Raw genomic sequence first — 14753 nt, 5'->3', positions numbered from 1 at the left:
CTCCAACAATACCAGTTACACCTGCCCCTTTGTAGATAACAGATGGGCAAAATAATTCCCCTTCCCCACAGATGTCTACCCTGTATACTGGGAAATAGCACCTTCGAGACCAAGTAAAGGATTAGAGATGTGATCATCCTAGGTTAACAGAGCAGGTTCAAAGGAATCACAAGGAATCTTACAAAAGAAAGAAAAGAGCCAGGTGTGGCAGCACACATAGGTGGCAAAGACAAGAGGATAGGATCAGGAGTAAAAACAAATCCAAAGGCAATAACCAGATATGACCATGGAAATGAGGCGAGAGGGATATGAGGAGGGACTCATAAGCACAGAACACAGATGACTTCTAGAATTTAAACAAGGCCAAGAAACATTCTGCCCTAAGAACACGCTGACACCAGGATTAAGCCCCTTTTGGACTTCTAACCTCTAGAACTACAAGAGTCAAAGACCAGGAAGTTCGTGGTACTTGTTACAATAGCAATAACAAACTAAAAGGCCACCCCAGTTTTGAAGAACAAAAATAACTTTGTTATACATACTTTATTAGAAACATTGTAAAAATAATCCCAGAGGGCTAAAGGTAGAAGCATACACAGGAGGCTGGGATGGGAGACTCATGAGTTCCAGGCCAACCTGGCATTACCTAGTAAGACCCTGTCCCCAAAAAAAAAAAAAAGAAGAATCTGAGAGTTGAATCCAGTCTTGTCCTAGCAGTACAAGATTCCATTGCAGTGGTTTAAGGGGAAAATATGAAGAAAAACAATTTCTTGGAATTGTATAAGGGCTGGGATGAGATTTCCAGATTCTTTCAGAATTTTCAGCTGGCTTCTCTGAATATCCTCCAAGTTCAAGGCCTCTAGGCTCCAGTTTCTGCCATTTCTGCTGGGCTGTAGCCAACACCGTCTTTGGTCCCACTTCTTTGTCTATACAAGAAATGGTAATCAGCCAGGCACCCATTGCTCACGCCTGCAGTCCTGGCTACTCCGGAGGCTGAGATCTGAGGATCATGGTTCAAAACTAGCCCAGATAGGAAAGTCTGTGAGACTTTTATCTCCAATAAACCACCAGAAAACTGGAAGTAGTGCTTAAGTGGTAGAGTGCTAGCTTTGAGCTGAAGAGCTGAGGGAAAGCACCCAGACCCAGAGTTCAAGCCCCACTACACACACACAAGAAAAGAAAGAAATGGTAATCAGAAAACTGGACCTAGATGAGCTTATTTGCATGAAAGTTGCATAAAGTCCAGAGTTTGGGAGAAGGTTTAGTAAATACCTGAGTTTTCTCCTCATCTGCACCAGGAAGGCAATGCTGGTAGCAGCAAAGAGGAAGCCAAAAACTAGGGCCAGGATGTCTCCTAGGAGAGAGAAGGAAGGTACATAGTAAGGCCATGGCCCACATGGGTCCCTCCAAGCCCCCTTCAGTGGTGGTGCCTCATCTAAATCTCCAGAAGAGGCCAGCTGGGAATGGGGCAAGTACATGAGAAGGAATAAATCACCATTTCCTTCTAACAGCTAGGGCAAAGAGGAGTTTGGGGAGAGGTATGCTAGGATATTTCTAGAACTTCATTCTCCACTAAGCCCTGGGGACAGTCAAGAAATCCCCACTGGGGTCACAATACATGACTATCATCTTGGATTTGGGTGCAATAGCAGAGTTGGTCTGACTAGCCTCTGGGGCTGAATGTTACCAAGGGGTGTTCCCCAGTAACAGGAACAAGAGGGACACAGACTCACCAGCAGCAAGGCAGGAATTCACGTGGACTGAAGAGAAAAAGGAAACATTAGAGCTGGGGACTATGAACACCAGTGGCAGACTCAAGCATAATAAAGACATAGAAGGAGAAGGGACTTGTGTATAGCAGGATATGACAGTGTGGGACCCCAAAAGCTATACCTGGCTCAGGGCTGCTGTCTGCCACAACGGGGAAAGAGGCCTCGATCATTCGCCCATTCAAAGGCTGTGTGGCTCGGAAGTTCATTTGTAGCCGGGAGTCAGGAAATGCCCATAGAGAAACAGAGAGGGTGTGCAGCTAGGGAAGGCAAGATAGAAAGCACAGATCGACTCATAGCAAAAAATATACAGTCCCAGGCCCCCTCACCAGCCAGCGCTCAGGGCCATCCTCCATCTACTCCAACCCCCTACACAGCCCATGGATCTGTCATCATCTTACCCTGCATCCCCTCACCCTTGCACCTCCTGCATGTTGTATCATGCCCAGCCTTACCTGCTTTGCACTCAGCTTCACTGTCTGGTTAAAAACAGTCCAGATGACTCCCTGGGCACAGGGGGGTGTCGTCAGGGAACCGTCATATCGGAAGTATCGGCTGAGGTCAGAGGGCAGCAGTGAAGATACATCCAGTCCTGGGATCATAGTCTGTGAGCCTGTAGACAGGATTTGTGTTGGTGTCTCACCTGGATAGCTTGCCCATGAAGCTCTGGCATGTAAGGATTTTAACCCTCACCCCCCAACCAATTAACTCCCTGAGGTGGCTACTTCACTCTCAGTGACTCCTTTCCATAACTCCCGGCAAGACATAACTCAGAAGGAGTGGAAGAGGCCTCAGAGAAGAGAGCTTGGAGACCTTACTCAGTCTTCACTCTTATTTTGCATACAAACAAAAGATGGTAGACCACTGATTTATTCCAGAAGTGAATTAAAAAGGAAAAACACCACTGGAAACATGGCTCAAGTGTAGAATACTTGCTTAGCAAGTGTGAAGCCCTAAGTTTAAATCACAGTACTACCAGAAAAAAATAAACATAAGAGCTGGGCACTGATGGCTCACGCCTGTAATCCTAGCTACTCAGGAGGCTGAGGTCTGAGGATTGAGGTCAAAGCCAGCCCAGGCAGGAAAGTCCATGAGACTCCAATTAACCACCAGAAAACCAGAAGTGGCACTGTGGCTCAAAGTGGTAGAGCACTAGCCTTGAGCAAAAGAGTTCAGGAACAGCCCTTAGGCCCTGAGTTCAAGTCCCATGAGCAACAAAAATTAAAAATAAATGAGTCTTGGGCTATAGTTCAGTGGAAGAGTGCTTTGCTGTGGTGGTTGTTTAGCAAATTGGAGTCCCGGGTTCAACCCCCAGTACCATACACACACAGAGAAAGACTGAATAACTTGTAAATAAGCTTAATATTTATAACTATAAAAAGTAGACACAAAAATTCCAAAGGCACTCTTCTTGCCAGTTTAGCAAAGATCTAAAGATCCAGCAGAGTGACATTTAAAGTGATCTGGGTTGACTGAAAAGACTTCCAAGACATTTAACTTGAAGTTCCAGGCACTATGTTGTTGTTGTTGTTGTTATATTTCTATTTCTTTTTTACTCTGATTTTTTTTCTGTTGGTTTTAGGGTTTGAGCCATCAAGCCTGTGAGCAGTAGTTTGCCTGTTCCCGTTTGCCACTGGTCAGCTTCACAATTTTCAAAATCAAAGCCAGTTCACAGCTCAACCCTCCCTCTCCATCCTAACAGCAACCCACAAACTGACCTTCCTCACTGATTTCTTCCAAATGTGACAGCAACTGCTCATAGGCACTGTTTTCTTCTGGGCCCTCCTAGGGGATGACAATACATGGCAGATTGATACCTTCATCTAGGGTCATAGCTGGAGGCCTGACCATGCAGTGTGTTTCTCATAGTTCTTCCCTATTACTCACCTATGAGAAGGCTCAGAGAACATAGAACCTTATTACTCAAAGTCTATTTCTCCCCCTCATCCCCCCAATACTGGGGTTTGAACTCAGGATTTTATACTTGCTAGGCCAGTATACTACCACTTAAGCCATGCTTCCAAATTGTCCTTCATTTTAGTTATTGGAATAGGATCTCTGTATGTATGAATGTATGTATGTATATATGTATGCATGAATGTATGCATGTGTGCATGTATGTATTTTGGTCCAGGCTGGCCTGTACTTTGATCCTCCTATTGGTACTTGTGTAACTTGGATGACAGGCACAAACTACTCTGCCTGGCTTATTAACATGAGGTCTTGCTCTTTGCCTAGCTGATCCCAGACTGTAATCTTATCCATTTCTGCCTCCCAATTATATGTATGAGCCATCATATTCAGCTAAAAGTCTATTATTCTTGCTTTGCAAACAGCTTGATGGACTGATTTTCAGTGGCAAACTTGAGGAGGAGAAAGTGGTAGTAGTGTGTCATTTATTATGATACTGGCCCTGCTAATTTTTAGATTTTCACTCCTCGTTACCTCCACATGCACTCCATGGTCCCCGTCCCCCCCCCCCCCCCCAACACTGTAATGCACCTGTACTTATGCTACCTCTGTATTGACTTTAGGAGTGTGTTCCTGACATGCCATTTCTGAAGCGTTTATCTGAACGCTTGGTTCTGTAATCCTGCCATTGACAAGGGATCCAAGCAGGTATCTCACCTCCTCAAGTAGTTGTTGATCATTACTGCATTTTGTAGTAATGAGTAGGAGAAAAAAACAAAAACAAAAACAAAAGTCCTTGTGTCCAGCCTACTGCATCTGCCATTCTGCAAACGGATCTTATTCTGAGTCTTTAAACATACTCTTTTCCGCGTTCCTTTTCTTTCCCACTAGTGAAGACTTGGAGTGAACCCCACTTTTAGACTACTTTGCAACGTCTATCTTGTCAGCCTCCCTCACTGGCTGTGGACTTCCTCTGTGTGGTCCAGTGCCTGCCTCAGGGTGGGTAACTCTGTAGATGCGGCTGATGGCTTGAGGCCGGAGAGAGTGCTGAAGAGGCAGGCTGCACCAACCCCCTGGTACCTGCAGGAAGGCTGCCAGCACAGCCAAGCCTCCGGGCCGCCCCAAGGCCTCGCTAACTTCTGAGAACGCAGTGCTGAGGTGAACCACGTGGATCTGGAGAGGACACGAAAGTCAGAGTGGAGCCCTATCTATGGGCATGGCCCTTTGTCCCTTCTGGGCCAGCTGGTTGCTCACCTCAGCAGGGAAGTGGTGACCGTCCACAGTGTGCTCAGAGCCCGGGCGATCGGAAGTGCCCCAGTGCAGGTGCAACTGCAGGGCCCGGTACTCCCGCCCGGGACCCAGGGCCATCGTTAGCCCCTGCGGCAGAGATAGCTGGACTGTGTGGGAGCAGCAGGTGAGCCAGACGCTGCCCGGCGGGTCCATGAGAGGCAGCCTAACCCCCAGCCTCCAAGTTCTGCCAGTTTGCCCAGCTTTGAGAAGTCTAGCCTTGTCCCACCCAGGCCCCAGACGCCCCGCCCAAGACCCCCTCACCGGTGTGGCCATTGTTGCGCAGGCTCAGTTCCGGGCTTGGCGGGAGCTCAAAGCCCAGCAGTTCCAGAGGTTGCAGGGCGCGGCAGAACACGGCGAGCTCGGGGCGGATATCTACCGGGGACTGAAAGCGGCCCGCGCAAGCTGGGGACACCTGGGGCCAGGGCAGGCTGCCTGACGCGAGAGAGTTGGTGGAGAAGTGTGATCACTGGGACCCCAAGGCTTGGGGCAGAAAATGGAGATCAGGGAAGTGGGTGGGGACGGGAGGGGGCCGCCCGGGACCAGTGTTGGGACAGAGCGGGAGAGAGTGGGGTTCCCAGACTGAGTCTGTGCAGAGCTGGGCGTCTCACCTCGGTAGCGCCAATGACTGTGACCATCGCCTGCATAAAGGACAAGGATTAATAGGCACCTCTTAGAGCCAGGTCCGTTCCTTGTGGCTAGAGCGAGACCAGTTCCCCTGTCCACACACAAGCCCCACGTACAAGGGGCGCACACGCGCGGATGTTCTACCGGGGCATGGCAGGGAACAGAAATGCCTGACGTGGAGCGGGGAGGTGTGGCTCATTGGTGGAACGGCTGCCTACCGGGCCCCAAGTTCAAACCCTAAGTACCGCCAAAAAGAAGTGGGGGGGGGGGGCGGGGGTTGGAGAAAGCCTGAAATGGGCCAGGTGCGGAGCAGAGCGGAGGGCAGCCAATGCAGCCCCACAGCTGGAAGAGCCAAGGGCAGTGCGACCGGCCCCCAGTTTGCAGACACTAAGGGTGTTTTGTCTGAGAGACTCTACCGCGGAGGGGGGGGGGGGGGGAGAGGCGGGATTCAAATTTCCAGACCTAAATATCTTTTATTATTCCTCATTCTCCCTTTCTGATCTCCACCTCCTTCCCCAACGCTCCTGACTTGGCAGTTCAGATTCCAGGTTTCCTCCACATGTGGTTTCCTTCTTCCTAGCTTCACTTTCTCCCTTGCAGACTGAGAATGAGGTGATCTTTAAGACCCTCCCTGCCTTGCCGCTGGTACCCCACCCACCCTCTCCTCCACCTTCCCTCCTTTCCCTTCATGCTCCTCCTTCTCCACTTTTCTGTCTCTGCACATTCCTCATCTTTCTCCTCCAATCTCCCCCTAACTTTCCCTCTTCCAGCTACACCTCACTTTTTCTTCTCTCTGGCCATCTCCTCACTCTGAAAGGGAGGAGGGGGCTAGTAGTGTGGGAATCTCCTGGAAGGGCTGCTGTTAAAAGTGCAGGCTGCTTCTCTGAATGAGCAATCCAGGACTGAGGGGTAGGGTGGGGGCATGAACTGCCAAAGACTAGACTTGGAGGTGGGCGACCACTTACCTTTTTTATCCCTGTGAGCCTCTTCAGTATCCCTGGGGGCTTCAATAGTGGGCACATCCTCTAAATGCAGGGGATCTTCTGGTTCAGGATTAACTTCAGGTGTCTTCTCACCAGGTAGATCCACCTCTTCAAGTTCATCCTCTTCACTGGGCAGATCCTCCTCGCTCAGTGAATCATCTTCCCCAGATGAACCTCCACCCAAGGAGAGATCCCCCTGCATCCAGGACAGGCTCTGAGGATGGGCAGGCACCAGGAGCAGCACTGATAGCAGCAATTGCACAGTAGGGGCCGGGATCAACAGAGGGAGCCAGGGGCTGGGGCACAGGGAAGCCATGCGGCTGACTGGGGTGTCCCAGGACACGGTGTGTACGGGCTGTACGTGCATCGGAAACAGGAGCCGGTGGGGGAGGAGCAAGCCTTGAGGGGAGCAGGCTGACTCACAGAGTGCCCTTCTGTAGAGATGGAGCCAAAGTCCCGTGGGTCTGCCTGGCCCTGTGCCCCCTCCCCGATACCAAAGCCTGGGTAGGGGCTGAGGGGCAGGTGTGTGTGCAAGCAGAAGGTTATCAGGGTCATAAGCTCAGCGTGGAACCTAGCACCACCTGGCACTATACAAGCTCTCCCTGGCACAACCCAACTGCTTACCAGCCAGCTTCAGCTAACCCTGGCTTGCTTCCCAGCCCTAGGCAAGGAAGGGGGAAGACAGAGAAACTTGGGCTCCTGTGTTGTCTGGCTGGGAGGGGAAGCAGCCCTGTATGCATCCCGGAGCAGGTAAAGGGGCAGGGCAGGGTGCTGGGGGAGCCTGAGGATGAGTAGGGGGACTGGAAGACAGGTAGGCAGGAAGCAAAACATGAATGGGAGGCTGAGTATCTGCATGAGAAAGACTCTGATTAAACTCAATTTAGGGATTTTTCATCTTTGTACTCCTCCTCCGTCATTGACTCTGATTGTCTACCAAAGTATGCCCCACATCACCTGCTGACTTCCAAGTTGCTCCAAAGTCCTACCCAAGAGACTTTTCTTTCTGCTACTCTCCCTCATACTCAGTCAAGTTACATCATTCATTTTTTGGTGAACTTTTATTTTGTGAGGCTGGGAATCAAACCTAGGACCAGATAAATGCTAAGCAAGTGCTCTATGAATAAACAGAGCACATCTTTTTTTTTTTTTTTTTCCTCCCAAGTTTTTGCCACCTCTGTTAATCTAATTCTTTTTTTGGGGGGGAGGGGGGGCCCGGTCATGGGGCCTGAACTCTGGGCCTGGGCACTGTCCCTCAGCTCTTCAGCTCAAGGCTAGCGCTCTACCACTTGAGCCACAGCGCCACTTCCGGCTTTTTTCTTTTTGCTTCTGTGGTGCTGAGGAATCAAACCCAGGGCCTCAGGCATGCAAGGCAAGCGCTCTACCACTGAGCCACCTTCCCAGCCCCTGCTAATCTAATTCTCAGTGCCTCATCTGCTCTTGTGTTCCATAATTATGTAGTGCCTACTGTATGTCAGGCACTGCTATGGACTAGGGAAATAGAAATGAATAAAAGAGAGTTCTCTTCTTTACTTGGCATGTGGTTTCAGGAGCATTTGCTTGATAATAAATTAAAACTGAGATTAAAAGTTGTATTCATATACTGTTTTGTAGAATGGAAATTTCTTTGTATAACTACTTAAAGAAAATTAAAAAAAAATTAAAAACCAAAAAGAGCCGGGCACTGATGGCTCAGGCCTGTAATCCTACCTACTCAGGAGGCTGAGATCTGAGGATCATGGTTCAAAACCAGCACAGGCAGGAAAGTCCCTGAGACTCTAATCTCCAATTAACCACCAAGAAACCAGAAGTGGAGCTGTGACTCAGAGTGGTAGAGCACTAGCCTTGAGCAAAAAACTTGGGGACAGTGCCAAGACCCTGAATTCAAGCCCCATGACTAGCCAAAAAAAAAAAGTCCTTATTTAAAGAGGCTCCAGTCTATAAGTGAGGGAAACTGCTGTGGCAATATATACTGGGGAGAGAGATGAATTTTACCTTCCTCTCTCTGTCTCTGTCTCTGTCTCTCTGTCTCTGTCTCTGTCTCTCTCTCTCTATATATATATATGCTGGCAAAATTTGATCTTAATCTTGAAAAGAAGTAGCAGCCCCTTTAGTAAAAGTAAACAATGGGGCTGGGAAGGTGGCTCAGTGGTAGAGCGCTTGCCTTGCATGCCTGAGGCCCTGGGTTCAATTCCTCAGCACCACATAAGCAAAAAGAAAAAAGCCGGAAGTGGCGCTGTGGCTCAAGTGGTAGAGCGCTAGTCTTGAGCTGAAGAGCTGAGGGACAGCGCCCAGGCCCAGAGTTCAGGCCCCACAACCGGACCCCCCCCCAAAAAAAGTAAACAATGGGACTGGGCTTTGGTTTTTTCATGCCTGTAATCCTAGCTACTCAGGAGGCTGAGATCTGAGGATCACAGCTCAAAGGCAGGCAGGCAGGAAAGTTCCTGAGAGCCTATCTCCAATTGACCACCAAAAAGCTACACATGGAGCTTTGGCTCATGTGGTAGAGCATTAGCCTTGAGTGAAAAAGCTCAGGGACAGCACTCAGGTCATTAGTTTGAGCCCCAGCAGGAGGAAGGAAGGAAGAGGGGAAGGGAAGGGAAGGAAGGAAAGGCAGGAAAGGAAGGAAGGAAAGGTAGGAAAGGAAGGAAGGAAGGGAGGAAGGGAGGGAGGGGAAGGAAAAGAAAAGAAAAATGGGGAGGATGGTATTCTGGGCAAGTGGGAGTCATGAAATATTTGTGCAGGAGAACGACAAAGCCAGTCTCATTTTAGGTCATGCTGAGGACTACTAAGAATATCATGGGGGCTGGGAATGTGGCTTAGTGGTAGAGTGCTTGTCTAGCATACATGAAGCCTGGGTTCCATTCCTCAGTACCGTATACACAGAAAAAGCTGGAAGTGGCACTGTGGCTCAAGTGATAGAGTGCTAGCCTTGAGAAAAAGAAGCCCAGGGAAGCTCATGAACTCAGTGTCCAGGCCTTGAGTTCAAACTGGCATGAAAAAGAAGAAAGGAGCAGGAGGAGGAAGAGGAATAGGAGCAGGAGTAGGAGCAGGAGCAGGAGGAGAATAAAAGCATCATGAACTTGAGGGAAGACTGAATGTAATAAGGCAGAATGAGAGCACACCAAGAATGTATTGTTTAGGGATCCCAGTCTGCACACTTAACATTTATTGAGCTCCTCCAATACTCCAAGTTAAGGTCCTAGAGGTCCACTATTATCTGAGCTCCTCTCTGGAGACCTTTTAGATCCCATGATTCCTTATTTCAAAAGGCAATTCCTTGAGTACTTCAAATAGCTTCACCTGTGATGGTAAATATTTTCAGTCTCTGTTGTCTAAATCTCTTCTGTTCAACACTCAGCTCATAGGCAACTCCCTAGAAATCTTTTCTTAACCAGCTCTCCACCACCAGTCCAGAAATGGTATCTGTGCCTGTGAGCTACCACAGTTCTTCGCTTGCCCTTAATAACCTTTCCCACCTTTGAATTCATATTAAGGTGATTTATGATATTTTATCTGCTTTAATAACCTTGAGATCCATAAGGGCAGGGTCCAGTATTTGATAAGTCAATATTTTATTTATCAGCCATTATTGAGCAGATTTCCTGGTCAAGTTCTTGAAAAATACTAAACTATCTTCCCTATTCCCAAGGTGGTTGTCAATAACCTGATGTCAATCTACAACTATCCTAGGAATGTGGCATCACATTTTGTATGACACTCCAAATTATCTGCTTTGTTTGTCATATTTTACACCAAAACTTGTATGGCTGAAATAACAGGTACCCTCCCAAGTGATCATCTTAGGAGATCGTAAAAGATTGTGGATTGTTTTCCTTGAGCTGCAAGTGTAATTCAGTAGTAGAAAACCCATCTAACATGCACAAAACCCTGGATTTGATCTCCATCAACATGTATGTGCATGCGTGCATGCACATACACAGACACACACACACACAAGATTTTAGGTTGCAATGATGGCTTTTATAGGCAATGATGGCTTATGCCTATAATCCTAACTACTCAGGAGGCTGAGATCTGAAAATAAAGATTCAGAGTAACCTGGCAGACAAATCCTTGAAACATTTATCTCCAGTTAACCAGCAATAAGCTGGAAGTGGAGACATGGCATACATGGTAGAGTACCAAGTGTGAGTGAAAAAGCTGAGCAAGAGTTCAAGGCCCTGAGTTCAAGCACTAGTACTAGCACACACAAAAAAAGTTATTTTAGGTTGCTTTTCTGCAGCCATGCTGAAAGGTATCCATGAATTTGATCTGGCATACAGTTAGGATGACCAGCAGTGTTTTCAGCTCTCTGCTTGGACCCTGACACATAGAAGACACATGGAATACCTGAGTTGGATGGGCCAAGACAGAATTTGAAAGCTCACACTTGTAATCCTAGCTACTCAGGAGGCTGAGATGGGAAGATAGCAGTTTGAAGCCAGCAGTCCCCAGGAGACTCATCTCCAATTAACCTCTCAAAAGGTAGAAGTGGAGCTATGGCTCAAAGTGGTAAAGCAGTAGCCTTGAGCAAAACAGCTCAGGGATAGTCCAGGCCCTGAGACAAGACCCACAACCAGAAAAAATAAACAAACAAACAAAAAACAAAAAACTTGATAAAGGTTGGTCTAGTTGACACAAGAAAGGCCACAGATTCAGAAAAGACTGAAGTGCAGAAAAGACAGAAGTGCTATGCTAACTACAGTGTGGAAGTGGTATGGTTGGGTAACTACCCAACACAAATCTTAGCTTTTATACATTTTTCTCTTTTCCAAATATTCTGAATATTTTAGTCTTCCTTCTCCCCGTCCTCTCCCTCCCTCCTGCCTCTTTCTCCCTCCCCTCCCCTCTTTCCTCCTCCTTCCTGATCCTGGGGTTTGAACTCTGGCCTTGGACTCTGTCCCAGAACATCTTTTGCTGAAGGCTAGAGCTCTACCACTTGAGCCACAGTTCCACTTTCAGCTTTTTCTGAGTCTCCTGCCCCAGCTGGCTTCGAGCCATGATCCTCCCATCTCTACCTCCTGAGTAGCATGAGCCACTGGCACCCACCTAGTTGTCATTTGTAAATGTCAAGATCTCTGTATAGGTCTCTACAGCACTCACAAGTTTTTTTATTTTTTTATATCCCTGTGCATACCTCCCAAGCACTTCTCTCTAGAGCTTTAAGATCACATTGAGTGCCTACGGGTACGGCACTCAATGTTACAGCTCACTCATTTTTCCAAATGCTTTTTCCTATGGTTCTGTGTCTCTCTTAGCTCTCTCTCTGGGTGGCTGTTTCCCTGGCCTGGGTGGAGATGTGAACTGTGATCCTGATCACACCTTCACAGCTGGGTGTCTGCCAAACCCTGTTCCCAGAGTTCTTGTGCCCTAAGTTTCCCCAAGTCAAGATAGAGTGTACACAAAACTAACCAACTGGGATACCCAGCAGCCCATGCAGAGTATCTCTGATCATCAGAGTGGGTCTGTGTCTTCAAATATGGAGGAACAATTTACTAAAATATGTTTCTGATTAGTTTAGGGTTGTAAAGGAAGGAGCTATTCCCTGGTAGGAGAGACGTCCCTTTCTGTCCAGTCATAGATTGGGAACAAAGATCAAAGAAAGCCATTCTGGTGCCTTGAGGCTGAATTGTAGTTCTGGTCCACTGCACAATCTGAATTAGTAGCTTCTTTGGGCTGCTATAACAAATTACCATAAACCAGGTGTCTTAAAACAACAGTAATTTATTCTTGCACAGCCCTGGAGGCTAAGACTGAACTCCCTCCCTCAAAACCCTAGGGAAGAATCTTTCCTTGCCTCTTTGAGATGTTGGTGGCTTCTTGGCTGTGACTGCATAATCCCAATAGCTTTCTCCTTTATGTGGCTGTCTCCTCTTGTCCCTGAATGTCTCTATGAGACATTCATTGTCCCATTCATACTATACATTGGATTTAACACTCTGAGATAACCCAAGATGATCTTATGAATAATTTTTTTCTTTGGAGGTAGTAGGGTTTGAACTCAGGGACTCTCACTTGCTAGGCAGGAACTCTACTGTTAAACCACACCCTCCAGCCCCCTCTTAATTGTATCCATAAAGACCTGCTTTCCAAGTAACACTCCATTTGCTGGTTTGGGGACATGGACATGTCTTTTGGGGCCACCATTTAATCCATCATGTATAGTGGAATTGAAATGGGTACACAGGATTTCATCAGTGTCTCCCCTCAACTTTATCATCTTCCTCCAGAGTAGCTCCACCTGAGCTCCCAATAGGTTCTATTCCCTGGCTCCATCTCCCACCCACACGAAGCACATACAAAATGGCTCCATACTCAAACATACGCACCACAACTGTACCTTAGGCACTGTGCTCTTTTTCTCAACTTCTGGGCTTATTGATTGGGATGACCATGGAATTATCTGTCCTGTTTCATACATGAGGTCTTGATGTGGACAGTCTCTCACTCATTTGAGACAATGTAACTAGCCCTTTCCCTATATGGTGTCACTAGAGGCCTGAGTCAGATCCAAATTGAGTCTTGATTCAAACTCTTACTTTTCTCCATTCAAGTCCTTCACATTGTTCTTCCCTGGTTTAAGCCTAGCATTTTCCCATTCTTTGCATTCTTAGAATGTCAGAGCTGGAGGGGAGCTCAGAACTCTGACAATCCCGATTCTTGGCTTTAGGCCCAGATTCCTAAGAGTCCAAAATGGTAGAAATGGGGTCTCTTACATTTAATTTTTTAATACAAAATGTATTTTCTAATTACAAAATAATGCATACTCATGCAGAAAACTTTGGAAAGGAGCAGATAAGCAGGAGAGAATTTTTATTAAAAAATTACACTATTGTCTGTCTGGTACAGATTAGACGTTGCATACATACATATTTGTTGAAATATCTTGTCTCATCTCTTAGAGATAAAAATCACAAATAGCTTCTCCCTGTCCCTCACTACTGGGGTTTGAGTTCAGGGTCTTACTGCTTGCCCTACCACTTAAGCCACCCTTGCTTCTTGGTACTTAATTTTGCTAGTTATTTAGGTGGCTTCTGATTTTCTGTTATAAGCATTGTTCTAGCCATCCTGATATTCCTCATAATCATTTAGGATGCATCCTGAACTGTTAGAATATAAGCACACTTTATGATTTCTGTAAGTCACACTACCAGCTGAGCGCTGGCAGTGGCTCATGCCTGTAGTTCTAGCCACCCAGGAGGCAGAGATCTGAAGATCATGGTTTGAAGCTGATCTGGGCAGAAAACTCTGTGAAATTCTTATCTTTACTAAACTACCAAACAAACAAACCAGTCAGACGTGGCTCAAGTATTACAGTGCTAGCCTTGAGAAAAATACAAAATGAAAAAAAAAAAATTCAGGGACAGCATCCAGTACAGCATCCAGTACCTTAGTTCAAGCCCCAGGACCAACACACACACACACACACACACACACACACACACACACACACACACAGAGGCACACACACACACACACACACACACACACACACACACACACAGAGGCACACTACCAGTTAACCTTTCAGAACTATTCCCCTTATAAGGAAAATCTAGTCATTAATTTATTTTCAGTGCTGTGTTTTAATTCAGGGCCTGGTTCTGAGGTCCTACTATGGGAGCCATGCTCCCAGCTCTGTCATTTTTATTTATTTTGACAAAGCAGCACAAACTAATCGACTCAAAAGGTTTTGCCTTTGGCCAGAATCATAGCAAATTTCCACATCAGTTATGGCCACCTGCTCTAGAGGAGCTGTCCGTCTCCCAGGTGTGAACAAAAACCCAGTCACAAAAGGTTTGAGGCCTTAAAGTTCCTCGTGGTGAAAGCTTTGGAACTGACTCCCACCCTTAGAGCCTCTCTTGGGCCCAGAACAGAATGCTTGCTCCAATCATCCTCCCAATCCCACTTCCACAGTAGGACGCGGAGGCTCAGCCTGTGTCTGCATCTCGAGTCTCCTCACTCTTCCAGTCCAAGTCCTTTCCCAGCCTAGTCCTTCAGAGCTGCGCCACCTCGGCCGCACCTGGCCCCCACCTCCCACCCTACTCGAGGCCCTTCGCGTTTGGAGGGTGGAGACCCAGTGGGCTGCCCGGCGCTGCTGCGCATGCTCCGTCCTGCGGGCTCGACTCCCCGCCCAGAGGCCCCGCCTCCGAGCGGTTGGGATTTGAATCTCCGG

At 47.4% G+C, this 14753-nt stretch overlaps 1 protein-coding gene across 2 annotated transcripts; it reads right to left on the bottom strand.

Annotated features, from left to right (window-relative positions):
* Positions 1-697: 697 nt before the first annotated feature.
* Ca9 (carbonic anhydrase 9) lies at positions 698-6908 on the bottom strand. 2 transcript variants are annotated; one of them, XM_042697521.1, is made up of 11 exons: positions 6560-6908; positions 5579-5608; positions 5232-5402; positions 4935-5077; positions 4761-4853; positions 3488-3554; positions 2225-2382; positions 1894-2029; positions 1734-1760; positions 1273-1354; positions 698-926 (listed from the first exon to the last, which is right to left on the bottom strand). In XM_042697521.1, the coding sequence occupies exons 1-11, from the start codon at positions 6891-6893 to the stop codon at positions 860-862; spliced, it is 1308 nt and encodes a 435-aa protein (XP_042553455.1). In that variant the 5' UTR covers positions 6894-6908; the 3' UTR covers positions 698-859. The 2 variants fall into 2 exon arrangements, with proteins under 2 accessions (XP_042553455.1, XP_042553462.1); XM_042697528.1 differs by having other exon boundaries at positions 698-920; positions 6560-6893.
* Positions 6909-14753: the final 7845 nt, after the last annotated feature.

Source organism: Dipodomys spectabilis, unplaced genomic scaffold (genome assembly GCF_019054845.1).
Source record: "Dipodomys spectabilis isolate Male_0828 unplaced genomic scaffold, ASM1905484v1 ptg000006l, whole genome shotgun sequence".
Taxonomy (NCBI): Eukaryota; Metazoa; Chordata; class Mammalia; order Rodentia; family Heteromyidae; genus Dipodomys; species Dipodomys spectabilis.
This window is presented reverse-complemented; position numbering and strand designations above follow the sequence as displayed.

Bases quoted from the DNA above. Each gene is read 5' to 3' on its own strand.
- Ca9 (XM_042697521.1), bottom strand. From the start codon at position 6,893: ATGGCTTCCCTGTGCCCCAGCCCCTGGCTCCCTCTGTTGATCCCGGCC. The intron at 5,609-6,559 runs GTAAGTGGTCGC...TCCTTTATGCAG, and splicing joins GGCTCACAGGGATAAAAAAG to GCGATGGTCACAGTCATTGG. The intron at 2,030-2,224 runs GTAAGGCTGGGC...TGCCTTCCCTAG, and splicing joins TGAAGCTGAGTGCAAAGCAG to CTGCACACCCTCTCTGTTTC.